Source organism: Xiphias gladius, chromosome 11, assembly GCF_016859285.1.
Source record: "Xiphias gladius isolate SHS-SW01 ecotype Sanya breed wild chromosome 11, ASM1685928v1, whole genome shotgun sequence".
NCBI lineage: Eukaryota > Metazoa > Chordata > Actinopteri > Istiophoriformes > Xiphiidae > Xiphias > Xiphias gladius.
The window spans coordinates 1,643,161-1,660,013 of record NC_053410.1 but is presented as its reverse complement, the minus strand read 5'-3'; the positions used below and the strand labels follow the sequence as shown (position 1 = coordinate 1,660,013).

Below are 16,853 nucleotides of genomic sequence, written 5' to 3'. Positions count from 1 at the left end.
CACACACACACACACACACACACACTCTCTGTCAGGGTCCCTGTGGCGACATATTTTTAGCATAGCAACACAAGCAGCTCCAGCCTGACTGGTTGCCGAGCTGCAGGTGGTTGGCAGCAGTCACACACACCCACACAGTATCAGTGTGTATCTCCGCGTCTGTTCGGAGAAACAGTTTTTGCTCGGCAGACTGTCCCGAGGCAGAAAACTGTAACCGGTCATTAGATGAAAACGCAGCGACGTGACGCAGAATAGCGCAGAAACAGTTTGAAGTCATCACTGTGGGAAAGGACGGGATGGAGGGGGAGAGCCTGACGGGGGACAGCAGCAGCAGCAGCAGCAGCCAATCGGGGGACAGATCTGAAACGCAGGCGGCCAATCGGCGAACAGATCTGAGCCTCTCTGTGGTAACAGAATCTATTGATCGTTTTATATGAATTAGAGAAAACTTTAGGTCCAATCTGAGAACAAATAACCGTTATTTCCATTATCTATTCATCTCCAGATTCTTTTTATCAATTGATCGATTAATTCTTTAGATACAGATAAAAAGTCACAATCACAATTTTCTAAAATGTCTTCAATTGGTTTTTCTGTCAGACCAACAGGTTAAACCCCCAAATCATTTAGTTCACTTTCAAATGAGAGAGAGAGCAGCAGCTCATTCTCCCAGATGTGACCATGGAGCAAGTCGATGTTTGGCATTTTTGCCGGAAGAATCAGTTGGAAATGAATTTTCTGTCACTGTACTAATCCATCAATCAACCAGTCGTTTCAGCTCTAGATGAATCGATTATCAAAACCGTTGCTGATTAATTTCCTGTCACTGGACTGATTGACTGATCTTTTTCAGTGTTAATTGATCGATCGGTTCCAGGGTGAGGACCTGCAGTTGTTATTCGGTCTGTACCACTGTCTGTACTGTACAGGGGTTTTTTTTGGTCAATGGCACCAGATTGGTAAAAAGGTTCAGATGATTGTCATGTTCAGCTGCTCGGGTAAATGCAGCCACTAGTAAACTGGGGTTTCTCCATGGGAAGATGGAACAGCAGCGGGAAACTGTCCGTGGTGCGGAATCGACGGCAGCTTTTGCCGACGACATTCGGGGGTTTTCTCAGGCTGGCAGTCCTGACCTGACCACCGCAGCCGTCTGTCTCTCCGTCCCTGCGTCCGTCCGCCCGGCTCTGTCTGGTGTTCAGCCCGGTGTTTTTGTGCCGAGTCATGGAGCCGTTTGCTGACTGCAGGATCAGATCTGACTCATCATGCTGACTCCCTGTTCCCTCGTTTACCTGCTCGGTTTGTTTAGACTCCTCCGGTGACGGCAAATGCACCATCTGCAATTTAAAAATTAAACAGTCGATAAAAAAAAAAACACAATTTTAATTAACGGCAGCTCTTTAAACTGCTGTTGGGAAAAAAGGTAATCGACAGCAGGGGCCCACCAGCCCCCTAACAGGCAAAGGCAGCCATGATAATTAAAACATAAACGAAATGAGTCAAACATTTCTGGAACTAACCGCGGGGTCACCGAACTTTATTCTTTCCCCCGCCGTGTCCTCCTGAGAGTTGCTTCTTCTGAGGAAACGGGTCATGCCTTCCGGCTTCTCTCTGGTGGTGTGGAGACGAGGCTGCAGCAACCATCAGCCGCCGTAGCACAAAAACCCTTTTAACCCCTCATGTTTCATACTGAGCTGATGCAGGACGCAAACCAAACACCATCAGTCCGTGCTTCACCTGCTGTCACCTCTTACTGCGCCATTCATGGAGCCTGTCTAATTATATTTCACAGGTTTCATTTAATGAGCGCAGAATATTAATTGATAATTAAATAGGTTACGATCATGATGAATGATTTAAGGGATCTGATGGAAGGGCTGTGCACCTTTTTTATCCTTTGGACGTGTGTCAACTAAGTAGAGCTGCAACAGTTTGTTGCTTAATCGTCAGCAACTATTCTGACAGTCGATTAATAGTTCAACTAACTTTTTGAGCGAAACTGCAAACGTTGTCAGAATTTGGACTTCTTCTGGTTCTGCACTGTTTGGTTGGGCAGAGCAGGTAAACTGAAGGCATCATCTTGGGCTCTGAAGACTTTCACTTTCTCACACGTTATAGACTGAATAATGAATCCGTTGATAGAAAATGATAAGGAAAATAATTGTGAGTTACGGGCCAAAAACTAATATCTGTTATCTTAACAATCTCTGTGACGGATATTTAAAGGCAGATTGGAGATCAGTTTGGAGAGTTGGTCCCTGCACGCCTCGGTGTGTGTGTGTGTGTGTGTGTGTGTTTGTTTTGTATTATTGCTTCTCAGATCTTGCAGTAACGTGCCGTGACCAGAGGGCGGCACCATTCTCTCAGTTTAGAGATGAAGCTGGTGCAGCTCAGACAGAGGCCGTGACAAGCCTGCAGCCAATGAAAGAGCAGAGCCGCCGTCACCTGACACCCACCGCGGCGGCTGCTCTCTGACACATGCCCCATCGCCTCCCTCCAGTCCTGTGTTTGAACAGTTTCCCTCAGTGACGCGGAGAAGAACAGTTTGATTTCCTGGTGTTTAATCATCTGTTACAGCTGGAGTACTAGTAGTAGTATTAATATGCAATAAAACAGTACTGCAATACATCTGATACTAATAATAACTGGACATTTCCTTTATGCGTATTTCGACTGTCTAAACATTAACGATACGAGAATAACAAGAAATAAAATAAATCAGTAATTTGTTTTTTTTGGGGGGGGGTTGTAGTTTTCGGTGTTGAGCCAAACATGTGACCCACACGGGATAATTAAGACACGGCTGCCAAACCAAACAAAGCTTGACATCCTCTGGTCAAACATATAAAAAGTCGAAGGGAACCAAAAGAAGAGATGTTGTTGTAGAGCTGAAACAATCACAGAAACTTTATCAGCTACTGTTTTGATAATTGATTCATCATCGAGGTCCTTATTTCTGGGGAAAATCCCACCAGCTCAGCTCTCTGACCATTAAAGTGAAGTGAAATGATTTCAGCCGTTCCCTGCCTCCAATTCTTTGTCTTTTACAAAAAAGACTGACTATCCTCTGGTTCTGGACTTTTGTTTGGACAAAACGAGAAGTGAAGAAGTCACTTTGGGTTTGAGGACATTGTGACGGATGCGTTTCTCTTGACATTTTATAGACCGATCGATTGATGAATTGATGATGACTCATTTAGAAGTCGAATGTGTTCAGAGGATTTTCATCAACACTTCCTACGAACTGTGTTCCCTTATGTCGTTTTTTTATGACGCTTTATATATATTAAAAAAAAAAAAGAATTAGATTTGATCTTCAGTCTCAGCCTCTTCCACTAACTCGCCTCTGTTGTCTCTTTGTGTCCCGGCAGGTTTTGGACGAGCCTCTCGGCCTGCCAGTCAGAGCCGGTCTGAGCGTGTGTGAGGGTGTGTTTGAGGGTCCCGTCGTCAACGGCAGCGGGCAGCAGGTGGGAGGACTCGGAGGCAGCGGCGGCGGGGGCGGAGTCGCGTCGAGGTCGAGATGACGTCGGTAGCGGCGGAATACGACCACATGGAGATCCAGCAGCAGTACAGCGACGGCGTCAACAACCGCTGGGACGCCGACGACTGGGACAACGAGAACAGCTCGGCTCGCCTGTTCGAGCGCTCGCGCATCAAAGCCCTCGCAGGTAGGACGACGGACGGAGGGACGGGTGTTTCGTGTACTTTCAGTCCTGCTCACAGTCCTGCTTCACGGCTTGCAGGAATGAATCCAGGCTAACGTGACGTTATCGGGCTAAAATAATCCTGTTAATTCTCACCCAGCTAATTCCTCGAAGAAAGGTTTGAGGAGTCGTTGTCTTGTGCTTTCAATAAAGATGAGCCCACGATCAGCGTTCGTATTATTGGCTGAGGGCTGATCATGTGATTGTAGATGCACGAGTTCGGCGCGTTGGGAACCCTCCCAGCATGCAAAGGGGCGATAGATGTTCCTGCGTTGTCGCGCGTGTCGCTCGGTGCTACGTTGAGCTCCGCTGTGCTTCCGCTGCTTCCAGGCTTTGACCGCTGGTAACGTCAGATGGGACCAGTGAATGGGTCCAGACTACGAGCGATGCTGGCGCGTGATTGGTGAGCTTCTGCCCAGTGAACGTGCAAGAGACTTTTAAGTGATAATCATAAACCTGCTGTGGATACGAGACTGGATCCCTCAAAAATCTGCCTCAATCAGACAAACACGTTTCAGCAAAGTGAGTTCTGCAGTTAATTGTTTAATGGGTCTTAGTTTTCAAAAGACAAATTCCCATTTTAATCCTTTGACTCTGGCTCCTTTGGTCTTTTAGTTGAGTTTGTCTTTTTGCTCACAGTGTCTCCAACTACATTTACAGTGGTTCTTTTTTAGTCTACAAGATTTAATTTTGTTTTATATTTTAGTATATGTATGTAACGGTAATTAAACTGATAATTACACCAAGAGATCGTCATGATTTCTCAGCAACCTGCATGTTCTCATCCAAAGTCATGATCAGATCAACAAGCGAGCCATGTGGATCTGAAAATGAGTCCACACATGTGGTTCATCCAAAAACGTCCTGGTCCCGATCCAGCTAACTGTCAATAAAATGCAGTGTTGCAGGTTTGGGATTAAAGACTCGTTGCCCTGACAACAGCTCCAGCTTCAAAGAACCGAAAAAATTCAGACTCGTGTTATTGATGAGTTGACGTTTCTAGTTCTCTAAAACTGACATTAAAAAATGTCTGTAGCCGAGCAGAGAGCAATAAATCCTTGAGCCCAAACCTGCACTTAATTCCGTATTCTCAGTTAGCTGGATCAGGATCAAGTCTTTTCACGATGAACCCAAAACTACCAGTTGTCTGGAAATGTAATGAGTGACTACTCATTGTGTTGAAATAATCACTTGATTTTAATTAAACTGTAGCCAGGGTCCTTGATTCTAGGTCAGATGTTTCCGTCAGATGGATTATTGGACGCAGTTTGCTGGAAATGTGTCGAACCCTTTAATCTGGCAACTTTAATCTGCTCTGTAAGATATTTTGGCCGGTTTCGTTTTGTGGACGGAACGTGTTCATGGTGGTTCCTCGGCTTTGAATCGACTGCTATGCGGCACTCGAGCGAGCAGAAGTGTTCTCGTGTTTCTTTTATTTCGAGGTCAAAGAACCAAATTAGCTGAAATCTTACGGGATCACTTATCCGGCTAACATCATGGTAATCCGGACTATCTGAACTATGTCTGAAAGACAGGAGCCACATACAAGCGAACAGAAGGTCAGGTCTGGGATGTCACCGTTGTCCATCCTTTCATCTGGCTCTGTCCTGCGTGTGTTTTTGTGTGTTTGCTCTGCGGGAGTCTGAACGGTTTCACAAGATGTGGGGTTGCAGGGTTCGTGTCGGCACAGAGAACAATGCAGCCTCTCGCAGAGCAGGCGTTTCTTCCCCTGGAGAAAATCGGCAGTGTGATAGAGAGCGAAGAGGAAAACCGGGCCTCGGGTTTTGCCTCCATTGCTGAGCGTAAACTCCGGCGTAGAACAGTTAAAGAAGCCCAACGACTCAAACCTCGGGGATGTGAGATGAGGACTTCTCGCATCCAGACCAGCTCCGTCACCCGCCTTCGCACCTGCTGATAGTCCGGGGTTAATGGCGCTAACGAGGCTCGTTAACAAGCCTGCGGGCTGTAATCAGCGGGACGGATGTTCTGACGTTCTGTCTTTCTCACGTTCTGCTGTTGACCTCATTAGATTTGACCTCAGTGACGGCAGCTGCTTCCTCGGGTCACGTGGTAAAAATGCAGTGAGGCTAATTATACCTGTAGGTGTTCATGACATCATAAAAAAAATATATTTAATGTCTATAAATTATTATTATGATTTATTGTTTCAGTATAGATTTAATCTATCAAATGATTCATTAATTAGTCATTTACTCTGGAAAATAAGAACAATTCCCATCGCAGGCTGCTTGATGTCTTCAGATTTCAAGAAACTTGAATCTAATAATATGACATTATTTAATATTTTCACCTGATAACTGACACTTAAACCATTTATTAAAAAAAGCAAATACTTTTCTTTTAATTCAGTGTATGAACTAAATTTTCGGCACTCATTTTTATAAAGTGTGTTAACCCAGTATTACAAACTAGTGCAGTGCAGCATTTGTTTTCCTCACAACTCATTTTTTTATAAGAGAAATTAGTTTTTGCTTTTTACAATTATTAAAAAAATGAAAATATCTTTTATCCATAACAAATTTCTCATTTCAACAAGGTAGAATATTAATGATCATTGTGAATTAGTATTGATTGTTGCTCACAGGCATTAATGAAAAGTGAGTGTGTGCGCGTGTGTGTTTTACAGTAACTCCATGTCCCTCTCCACCTGCTGTTTTTATCCTGATGGCCGACTGCTCCAGTCGTGCCCCACTTCACTAAATAATTCACGTCAGTGTTAAATATGCAGGAGAAGGCTAATGGTGTGTGTGTCCGTGTGTGTGTGTGTGTGTGTGTGTGTGTGTGTGTGTGTGTGTGTGTACGCGGGCTTTTATTTTAAAGGTATGAGGGTGGAGCTTCCTGCTGGCGAGTCTTCAGCTGCACAGTGTTAAAATACTTAATAAAACTATCAAATCCTTCACTACACATTAGTTATGTGAATATAAAATGCTGCGATGATCAGTTGATTAACCGATTAGTTGATTGAAAGAAAGTTAATCAGAAAATATTTTGATAATCGATGAATTGTTTCAGCAATGTTTCACGTCTTTATTTATTTAACGGTTAATCAAATAATCCAGGAAACGTTCGGCAGATTAGTTGATACTGAAAATAGTGGTCAGTTGCAGCCCTACATTTAATGTCTAAATGGAAACTTCTACACTTAAGTTTTTTTCTTACCTGTGTGACTGTATTAGTAGTAAAATGTCCGTGTTAAGTTTCTTCGTCGTTGCAGAAATATCGCTGAATTCCGTTAATAACAAACCTTCGCGTGGCTCCTTTTCATACGTGAGATGCAGCTCAACGTACTCGACACGAAACTGCAGCAGATAAAAGTGAATAAATAAATGAATGAATTAAAAGAGTAAAATGTTGCAAACAAACGAAATTAAACAAAAGAATGGAATCAAACATCCAGACCTCTTGCTGGTAACTGTTGGTAACTTTTCCTGCTGCAGCGTCCGGCGACCTAAGATAACGGCCACTCGCCCGGGTATGGAGGCGCTAAACCGTTCACGGCCTCTAGTAAACCACTCATCAACTTTTCATCGTGTTGTGTAGTTAAGACTAAAAACCAAAGTAATGTAAACAGATAATAAAAAACTAATACTATACTGTAAGTGGTGGGAATACAAAAATAAAGGCACCGTGAATATATTTTCTCTTTTGTTAAACTTTTATTCTGACAAGTTTCCATGACGGCCAGACTCTTTTCTTTTTAAGGGTTCACATGCACAGCTGGAAGCCGCCCAGTAAAACCCCAGTGTGACCTGCCGGCTGAAAGGGACAGAAAAAGATGGTGGACGGAGACTGAACGTCCAGTTCCTCCTCCTCCTCCTCTATGCAGCCTCTTCCTGTTCATGCTGAGCTCAGCAGGCCGGAGGCTGTGTGGGGCGATGACATTGAGTTAGCACTGCATTTGATACGGGCTGAGCGTGTGTGTGTGTGTGTGTGTGTGTCCTTGTCCTCCCTCCTCTTGATTACCAATGGAGTCCTTGTTTGTGCTGCGAATGAGCCGAATAGCAGATCAGCGACGTACCGACCGACGGTCGCGGGTCGTGTCAGCGGCAGTCGTTCTTTGAAACGCCCGAAACCCCGGCGGCGATCGGGGCCGTTGAGCTGGTGGCAGCCGAAATGGTTCTGCGGCTGTAGCGGCGTGGTCGTTATAGTAACTGCAGAGTGCCTGTGGTGTTTTTATAATAAGCTGAGAGTTTGAGTGTTTTTGGAGGAGAGATAAGAGTCACCTGGACAATTACTAACTGAAGTGATGATTGAGTTGATTGATTAGACAGAAAACTGATTTTGTTAATGGATGAATTGTTTACTTATTGGAAAAAATCGCCTTCCAGCTTCTCCAGTGCGAGGATTTAGCTGTTTTTCTGTGTTTAATATCATTTTGTTAAGGGGTTATCTTCGCGTGTGGGACTGTTTGTCGGAGTATCAACGTTAAAACGTGTCTCGGGCTTTTTCCAGTTTCCTCTCATTCAATTCACTGATCCGTCACGTGACCAATAAATCGCCATGGATCCCACATAAAAACATTACAACCACCCCTTTCTTCAAAAATACTACTTACAAAATGTAAATGTATCTTAGCTGATACAACAGTATGAGAAGATTATAACACTACAATCATCTTTTCGCAGTATCCTCCAGCATAAATGGGAAACAATGCTAAATATCCATTTGTCACCATAAGAAAACAGATTCTGTTTTCGTTCAAGCTCATTATTCAGAAGCAGTTGGTTCCCCTCCCTTCCACGACTTAACTTCTGCCACTAACTCTGTCCGAAAACATCTGGCCAGTAGAGGAGCTGCGTTGGGTGTAAATCTGATGGACCATGCTGTGTGTGTGAGTGTGTGTGTGTGCTCTCAGAGCGAGACGTTCGGAGACGTCCCTTTAAGGACGAGCCTCCAGCGTTGCTTTCGGTCGTTTAGACCCTCGACAGTTCACCTGCTCTGACTCTCAGCAGCGTCTGAAATGAGACGATGAGACCTGAACATCCACTGCTGCTGTCAGCCTGTGTGTGTTCGAGCGCGTGTGTGTGTATAGCCGAAGCCAAGTGTGTGTTGCGCCTCCATATGAGATCCTGGGAAACAAAAAACCGCCGGTCACCATGGAAACGCAGGCAGATCTACTTACAGTGAAGGCAGAGACAGAAGGAGTGTGTGTGTGTGTGTGTGTGTGTGTGTGTGTGTGTGTGTGTGTGTGTGTGTGTGTGTGTGTGTGTGTGTGTGTGTGTGTGTGTGTGTGTGTGTGTGTGTGTGTACGCGTGTGTGTGTTTCGTACATTGATTTTATGACAAATGAAGCCGCAGTAGCGCATAGATAATTTAAACATTGCGTGTGTATGTTACTGCGTGTAAAAAAGTTTTTATTCTTTTTGTAAAGAGTGAGAAGCGTTCAGTCTAAATTCCACTGTGACATAAGGAGCAGAAAAAAAAAGATGACGTGAAAAACATGAAGCTTTCAAATGAAGCCGAGATGAGAGAAAACCGACGGGACCGGCGCTCGGCCCGGCGGATGTTGCGGAGGACAGCACCTCGCTGCATCAGTCCTGACAGTGTTTGAACGTGGCAGCTGACGTCGATCGACCTGTCGGGACCGTGGCTGCAGCCCTGAGGCGTTTCCGGTAACTCTGTTCGTTTTCTGTCGTCGGAACAGCTCAAAATAACCGCGGCCGGAGGAAGGCAGCGAAGGTTAGCTCCTCCGCAGGACGGGCACGTTCACCGCGGACCAAAATCTATCTTCAGATGTCTGGTCAGACCCCTAGTTTTGTTCCTTTGTTCTTTGATCAATCAGTCCCTGATTTAAATCAAAGATTGGTCGAGTTCGGACTGTGCAACCTTCAGCATTCGAGAAGTTTGGCCTCTGCTGAAAAAAATGAAGGGTGCTGTAGAAAACGGCTGCGACCAAGGATTATTTCATTATTGATTCATCTTCTGATTAGTACTTGGGTCAATCTCTTATCCAGTAAAACATCACAAAACAGTGAGAAATGGAATCACAAACGACAGAACAACGGACTAAGACCTTCTCATATTTCAGGAGCTAGAATATAACAGGTGATCTCATGTCTGTTCAGTAGGTCTCCCTGAAACCCCCGACCGTCAAACCAATAAGATACATGCGTTTCTCTTATTGACGGAGTGTCGACGAATAGATCAGACCCCCCCCACCACCAGAGCCACACTGGCACGACACAGTCGCTGGCAGATTTAATTCAGGTGGAATATTTCTGATTTTAGTGACAGCCAGAATGTGCATGAAAAGGCCGCGTGCTTGCAGTTCAGTCATTTTTTAAAAACCGCTTCACACTTGCTCCGTTGCATCATTTCCATGCCAGCCGGCGGTTAAAGCTCGGCGGGACGCGTGCGACTTGCAAGCCGTGCCACGAGCAACCCTGGATTAGACAGAGGGGGACGAATAAAATCACAATTCTGATAATAGATTATTGGCTTAAAGAAAAAATGCTTTCTCAGGTGTGGAGGTTTTCCGCTTTTCTCCGGTTTATTTGAAAGTGGACGGAAGCTTTAAAGTGACAATGACTGACCTGACCACTCAATAATTAGAACCAGGAACAGTCCAGGTCCCCCACGGAGAGAAGCACGCGCGCACACACACACACACACACACACAAACACACACACACACTTCCTGTTCAGAGGACCAGATGGTGGAATGCTGGGAATGTTGGTGTGTCTGTATTTTTGAACGTGTGGTTTGTGGTTTTACAACATCAGAGAAAGTGAAAGTGAAGAAGCTTGCTTTTGTTATTCCCTCTCTCCTCTCCTCCTGTTTCTCCCTCTTTCCTGTTCACTTACCTTCATTTTCCCTGTGTCCTCTTATTTCTTTTCCTTCTCCTTTTATCTTTTCTCTAACAGGCATTTCTCATCGCCCTGTTTTCACTTCCTATTTGTACAGATTCTTCAGGCCTGGCTTGTGGTCCCTCTCTATGGGTTCGCTTTGTTCTTTTTTCTCTCCTTATTTCTTTCTGTCTTTTCTAAGATAAAATGAGTCAAAACTAAACCCGCTCAGGGAAACTGAAGATTCGCGGCAGCGACTGTACCAGACTGGATGCGTATTTCAGACAAGTTGAGTAGAGCTGCAACAACTAGCGGATAAATCAGAAGTGTATAATTTCCAGGTTCCTTAGTCCTCCGCGGTCTTCGCCCGGGACGGGTCAGACCGCTCGGTCCTCCGACATGGCTGCCGTTGATCTGCTCGTGTTGCCGGTGCTCTTTCCCTCACAGGAATGTCTCTGCGTGGTCGGGAGGGTGAGGCGGCACGTCGGTGTGAAATTCGCCACTGCAGCGGCGCAAGCGTGAACCCTGAACACACCACCAGCTCTGGACTGGTGTTTGTTCTCGCATCTCGTCACTGAACGGCGCAGATGTGACTTCATGCAGGGGGATAAATAAAGCAGGAGTGAACCCACGACGTCGCAGGAGGCGTCTCGTCCCCGAGGCGTCCACTGCGGCAGCGTTAGCGGTTGGACTCTGCTCTGGCTGGATGAAGGGTGCATTTGGTTCGTTGGGGGGGGGTCACCCTGAGGGGCCGGGCCACGATGGCAGGAAACGCGGCGTGACGCTCAGCGTGCAGGCGGGACAGAACGTGATATCGTACAGATTCTCAGCAGAACATAAAGAACTCTGGCTGTTTCTGTCAGCCGCAGAAAAATTTGCTCCATCTGTTGTCTGTTTGCTCTGACCCCTGACCTTTGACCTCTGCACTGATGGCTGCTTGTGATGTTGGTGATCTGGCAGATGAAGCCGTGTCTGGTTTTAGAGATCATTGCAACAAATCGGGATGCCCCGTTAACGTGAGATTAATTCCTCAGGTTAAAACTTCAGCTCCACCGACCGTGTTTTAAAATGTGAGATCGCTGTCACTGGGCAGAACTCGAATCCCCTCTTTGTTTTTATTTGGTGATCGACAGCGGAGACGCATGTGGAGAGAAGGAGGAGGCTGAAATGCAACAAAGGTCCTTAGCTGGAATTTTACCAAAACGTCGAACCCGACACGCACACGTCAGGCATTTTGTACGAGTAAAATTCCCTTCACGCCGAGTGTGAATTGAATTTACAGCCTGTAATCTGGGAAGAACAGACCGTTTCTACACACATGGGCCAAGTCAGGTTTGCAGCAGAGAAGAATTGAAACATGTCAACACAAATCTTTCCTTGTACGCAAATGCAGATTTGTTTTTTTCCTTAAAGTGGCATTAATAGATTTTTTTTTTTTTTCTTTTGGTCCCGTATGTTCAACAGTTATAAACACGACACTGACCTATTTCCACTACATAAGGTGGTTATGGGGAATGTGTTAGCAAAAGCTGCTTGTTCCACGTCCAGCGGACACGGAGCAACGTGATCATGTTCGTGTCCACCCGATGAATGCCCGCCCAGTGGTCACTCTCTGTCAGCTCTGAATTCATTCTCTTCTGATTCTGACTCGGTTATCTGGCTCCTCAGCTGCCAAATGCTCCGCCGTGTTCACCAGCTGGTCCCTGACTGGCTCTGTCTGCTGTTTGCTGCTGAGCAGGCAGTGGACGCTGGCTTTCTCGGAGCTTGTTCGATGAAAACGGCTGCCTGCTGCTGCCGCTGCTGGAAACACCAGGCAGGAAATGTGGCAGAAAACCAAAACAGTGAGCTAAAAGAGGCTAAAAAGCTCCGTAGAGCTGCAGGGTCGGTGACAATCGGGACGACCGACCCTTCAGAGAGTTTTCTCTGCAACAGCTGAGGTCTTCACTGGATCTCAAGCTCAATCTTAATGATGGAGTTGCTTCAGAATGGAGTGTCAGATAAAGAGAAGTCCAACTTCGATGGACTGTGTTTTCCTGGTGTCTGGCTGTGACTTTTAGTCTCGCTTTATTTGTGAATAATCGACTCCACTGAAGCCAAAAACCGTCTCTTGGTGGAGTTGGCGCCCTTTTAATCAGGAGGTCAAAGGTCGTGTCTGTGAAGTGAAGACAACTGACTGTAATTCAGCCGGAGCAGGAGAAGTGCAACAAAAGCTTCAGTGTTTCATCCAGAAACTTAAAAGTAAAAATGTGTTAGAAATGATGTGGTGACCTCTGACCTCCTCACTTTGACTTCCTGCTTCTAGTGTGTGAAATACCAGCTCACTTTCACACTTTTGATAGCAGATTCTTTGCAGGACGAAGATATAAAAATGCCAGAGACTGAACTGTTGGTCAAGAGGGATTTTTTGTGATGTGGGGGCGCTTAGAGGGGGGTCTCTCAGGCCCCCAACGTTATTACTTATTATTGATTTTGTGATTCTTCGCTTCAAAATCTCTATTTTCATTTTCATGTCTCCCAACACGCAACACGTTTAGTCTTCAGTCTTCAGTCATAGGCAGTATGAATATGTGAATATTTGTTCCCTGAATTGTCCTAACGCTGCTCCTCCTCTTGAACTTTTCCTTCGCCTTCGGTTAGTTAAGTGTCGAAAGTGAAGGAAAGGAAGTGAAGCCGATTCTCCTCCTTTGCTCAGTTTGTCCCTTAATTTCTTAATTTTCCCCACTTCTTCACAAACTTCCCAATGTGAGCGCTGCAAAAAAAAAGAAAAACTCGAAATTTCAAGGCGTCAAAAAAAGAATTTCTTCAATTTACTCTTTGAATTTTTACCAAAGAATTTTTTCGCTCTATTAACTTCCTCCCAAGTCAGAGGATTAACTTGATCTTAACTAGTCAACTGAAGTCATGATTATATGTTCTGAAGGTGATAATTAAATACTGTATACTTGAAACTGACAAACTGACCTAATTACTCTGAGTTAATGATAAGTTTATTTAATAAAATACATAATGGGATTCTACTGTGTAAAGGAAAAGGAAACGCGGAGCTAAAGTGGGTTTTCTTGCTTTCCCTGACTATAGAGCACAAATGAACTAAGCTTTCTTGCCTTATCACAGATGGTGATAAAGTGATGGTGAAAGTTGTCAGGACTCGATCACTTTTGTTGAAATGAGAGACGAGCTTGATTTGTTGGCTCAGTGTCAGTTGTGAACTTCAGTCAGTTCAAGTTTCTAAGGCCTAAACTTGCAAATGTTATTTATACCAAAAAATACAAGTTGGCATTTTCTACAGTGTAGGTGAGAGTGAGTTTGTGTGTGCGCGTGTGTGTGCGTGTGTGTTGCCGATGGACAGCGGGATCAAACAGGAAGTGCTGGCAGGGCTGAGACAGGAAGAACATCTCCACAACAGGATCTAATATTAGAGCTCAGATAGTCTCAGGATGTTTGGACGTCTGCGTGTGAGCAATGAGCTCGGAGAGAAATGAAGGAGCCCTGAGCCCCAAACACACACACACACACACACACACACACACACACACTCACTCCACCCTGTGTTTTTTTTCTTGGTGCGACTCGCCCCCTCTACACACACAGTCTCACGTTCTCTTTATTAGCTTTATTAGCATGAAGAAGCTGTAATGCCACAGTGTCACAATGAATTAGATAAAGCAGAATGAGCATTTTCACATAATGTGTGTGTGTGTGTGTGTTTTACACTTTCCCTCTGTCAATTGTGTTTCAGTCTGTTTCCACCCAAGAAAATAAACTTTTCAGCGACATTTTTACGCATCACGGCATCTAGAGGTCAATCATGTTTGACCGTAATTTACACACCATGCACCCAAGTCACAACGTTTCATCTGCACGGCTGCTTGGTTTGTGTATAGAGGTCTGGACCGGGGCGCCCGCATTTAAATGAGCCTGACCATTATTACGTCAATGCTTCACATGAGTACTTATGTGTGGCTGTGAATAGGCACTTTGCACATGAGGATTACTGTTATGATTCGTACATTCCAAACATGTTTTGGAGTTTTGCTGCGACTTCCTGTCAGGTTGTAATGTTACACTAAATCTAACTTTTTTTTATTCCGTAAAGTTTATTGATCAGCTTTTAGAGACTCCCACAAACCTGGAGGTTGAATCATTTGGTTTATGACGGACTTTAGTTCGTAATACACTTTTCCTTCTTTTGACCTTTTGCTTTTTCTTGCTTTCAAATGAGTGGCAGGTAATATTTTTCCATACGTGTCCCATATTCATTTGAAATAGGCGAAAGGGTTTAAAATTTTTTTTTTACCTCTTTCGACTTTATGAATACAGGATGTTTTCAGCACAGATCTGAACATTGTCACATAAATCTCGAAAATCATTGCTCTCCAACCCTCATGCAAGATCATTATATCTGTAGTTTAATCTTCTGTCCGCAGAGACGCTCCTTCAGCTCTCTCTCTCTCTTGCCGTTTGCCTTTCTCTCTCGCCCTCTTCCCGCCCCGCCCCTTATGCTAATAGGTCTATGACATCACCGCTAAACTCGAGGGCTGTGATTGGCCGTTGGGAGGAGTCGCTGCTCCCGCTGGCGGCCCCTCCCCCCCCCGGACTCTCTTCCTCGGTCTGAAGGTGTTTTCAGTGTCTGAGAGCTGCCGCCGCCGCCGCCGCTGCTGCTGCACACCGGAGGACAAACCCATGCTTTCACTCTCTACCTCCCTCCGTCTCTCCCTCTCTTCATCTGTTCCCTGCGCTCTCTCTCTCACTGCTGTCTGCTCCACCTTTTCATTGTGGTAGTTCTCCAAGCCGGTGTGTGTGCGTGTGTGTGTGTGTGGGGGGGTTATTTTCACGGAGGATGGGTGGAGGATTCCTGAATGGAGGGAAGGTGTGACATCTGAAGACACTGACGGATGGATGGAGAGAAAACAGGAGCGTGATGCTGCCACCGCTGTCGCTCCGGTGCGTCTGCTGAGCCAGCGATTCCTGCTCCCACGCTGCTGAGACAAAAAGAGAGAGAGGGACTCTGCAGCTCATCTCCTATGTCTCTCGCCCTCTCCAGCATCGCTCAGTCCCGCTGTCTTGGAAGTGTGTAGGAAGAGAAGTATCGTCAGTCTTCCTCTCTCTGTTGAGACTACATCTGAAACTGGGATTATTTCTCTACAATAGTTGAAGCTGTTGTGCATTTGAAACTCAGGTTTAGATCATTTGAAATTAGTTTATCCTCTGAACAACTCATTTCTTCATCTGTAAACTGAAGTTTATTCTACTGGACGCAACTCAATCCTGTTGGAAACTGAACCCGAGCTCTACACTGCTGCCAAGAAGTTTATCCTGTTACAACTCAAATTTATTCTCCTGGTTACAACTAAATCCTGTTGAAACGTGAGCTTTGCACTGTTGCAGAGACACTCAGACAAATACATTCAACTGGAGACTGTTTCATTCAGTTGGAAATTCTGAAATTTCTTGGCGGAGCGTCTCCTTGATGCCTCTGTGGACTTGTCTCGTCTAAATCTCCCACCATCCTCTTTGGAGTTTCCTCATGGAGCTTCAGAGCGCCACCAGCGGTCTCCCCGGCCCTCTTTCCCCTGGCCTGTTATCCCCAGCCTCAGACTATGCCGGCCCCCTATCCCCGTCGTCGGGCGGCCCCGGCACATCTCACGCCGCCAGCCCCGGCCAGGGTCTGAGCCCCAGTCTCAGCCCCATCAGGGGGCCCAGCCCCGGCCCTGGATTCTCTGGCCAGGCTGCCTTCAACTACAACCAGCTTGAGGGGAGGTTCAAACAGCTTCAAGGTAAGACAGGAGCTCAGGCAGAGGGGGAGCGTCCCTCCGAAATCTGCGAAAATGTTCCAAAAAGTAAAACATGATGAAAGAAGTGTTGGCGGATTTGGTTGCAGGAGAAGTTCCATGACGTCTACTGGCAACATATCCTACCGTTAATTTGCATTGTCACACGTGGAAGCATTTAATAGAGGCTTAACCAGACAAAGTGACATCAAGGGAGTGAAACGGGAGAAAGAGATTGAATTCCTAGAAACAATGTCAGGGGGTCCAGAGTCGGAGCCAGAAAATCCTCACTGAGCCAGATGAGAGCAGCAGCAGCTTTTTAAAAATGTTTTAAAGAGTAGTTTCTGAAGAGAAAGCAACTTCAGGACAAACCTAAAAGTTGCAGACAAACAGCAGCCGGAGAGCAGCTTCATACAGGCGAAGTCGGAATACACTTGGATTGAGTTTTGATCTACTTTTGATTTAGTCCATATTCGTAACTTTATACGCATTTAAAAAGTGAGTTGGTTTCCGCAGTTGTTCCTTTTTGTTTGGATTCAGGTTCATTTCAGTGGAGTTTAATTAATGTGACATCA

The 16,853-nt window shown here is 45.4% G+C and overlaps 1 protein-coding gene across 1 annotated transcript in view; it reads left to right on the top strand.

Annotated features, from left to right (window-relative positions):
- Positions 1-388: 388 nt before the first annotated feature.
- The window catches only part of LOC120796370 (spectrin beta chain, non-erythrocytic 1-like), a 98,712-nt gene continuing 82,247 nt past the window's right edge, over positions 389-16,853 (top strand). The window contains 2 exon segments of the mRNA XM_040139148.1: positions 389-407; positions 3,369-3,665. Coding sequence (XP_039995082.1) covers positions 3,518-3,665 — 148 coding nt within the window. The 5' untranslated portion in view covers positions 389-407; positions 3,369-3,517.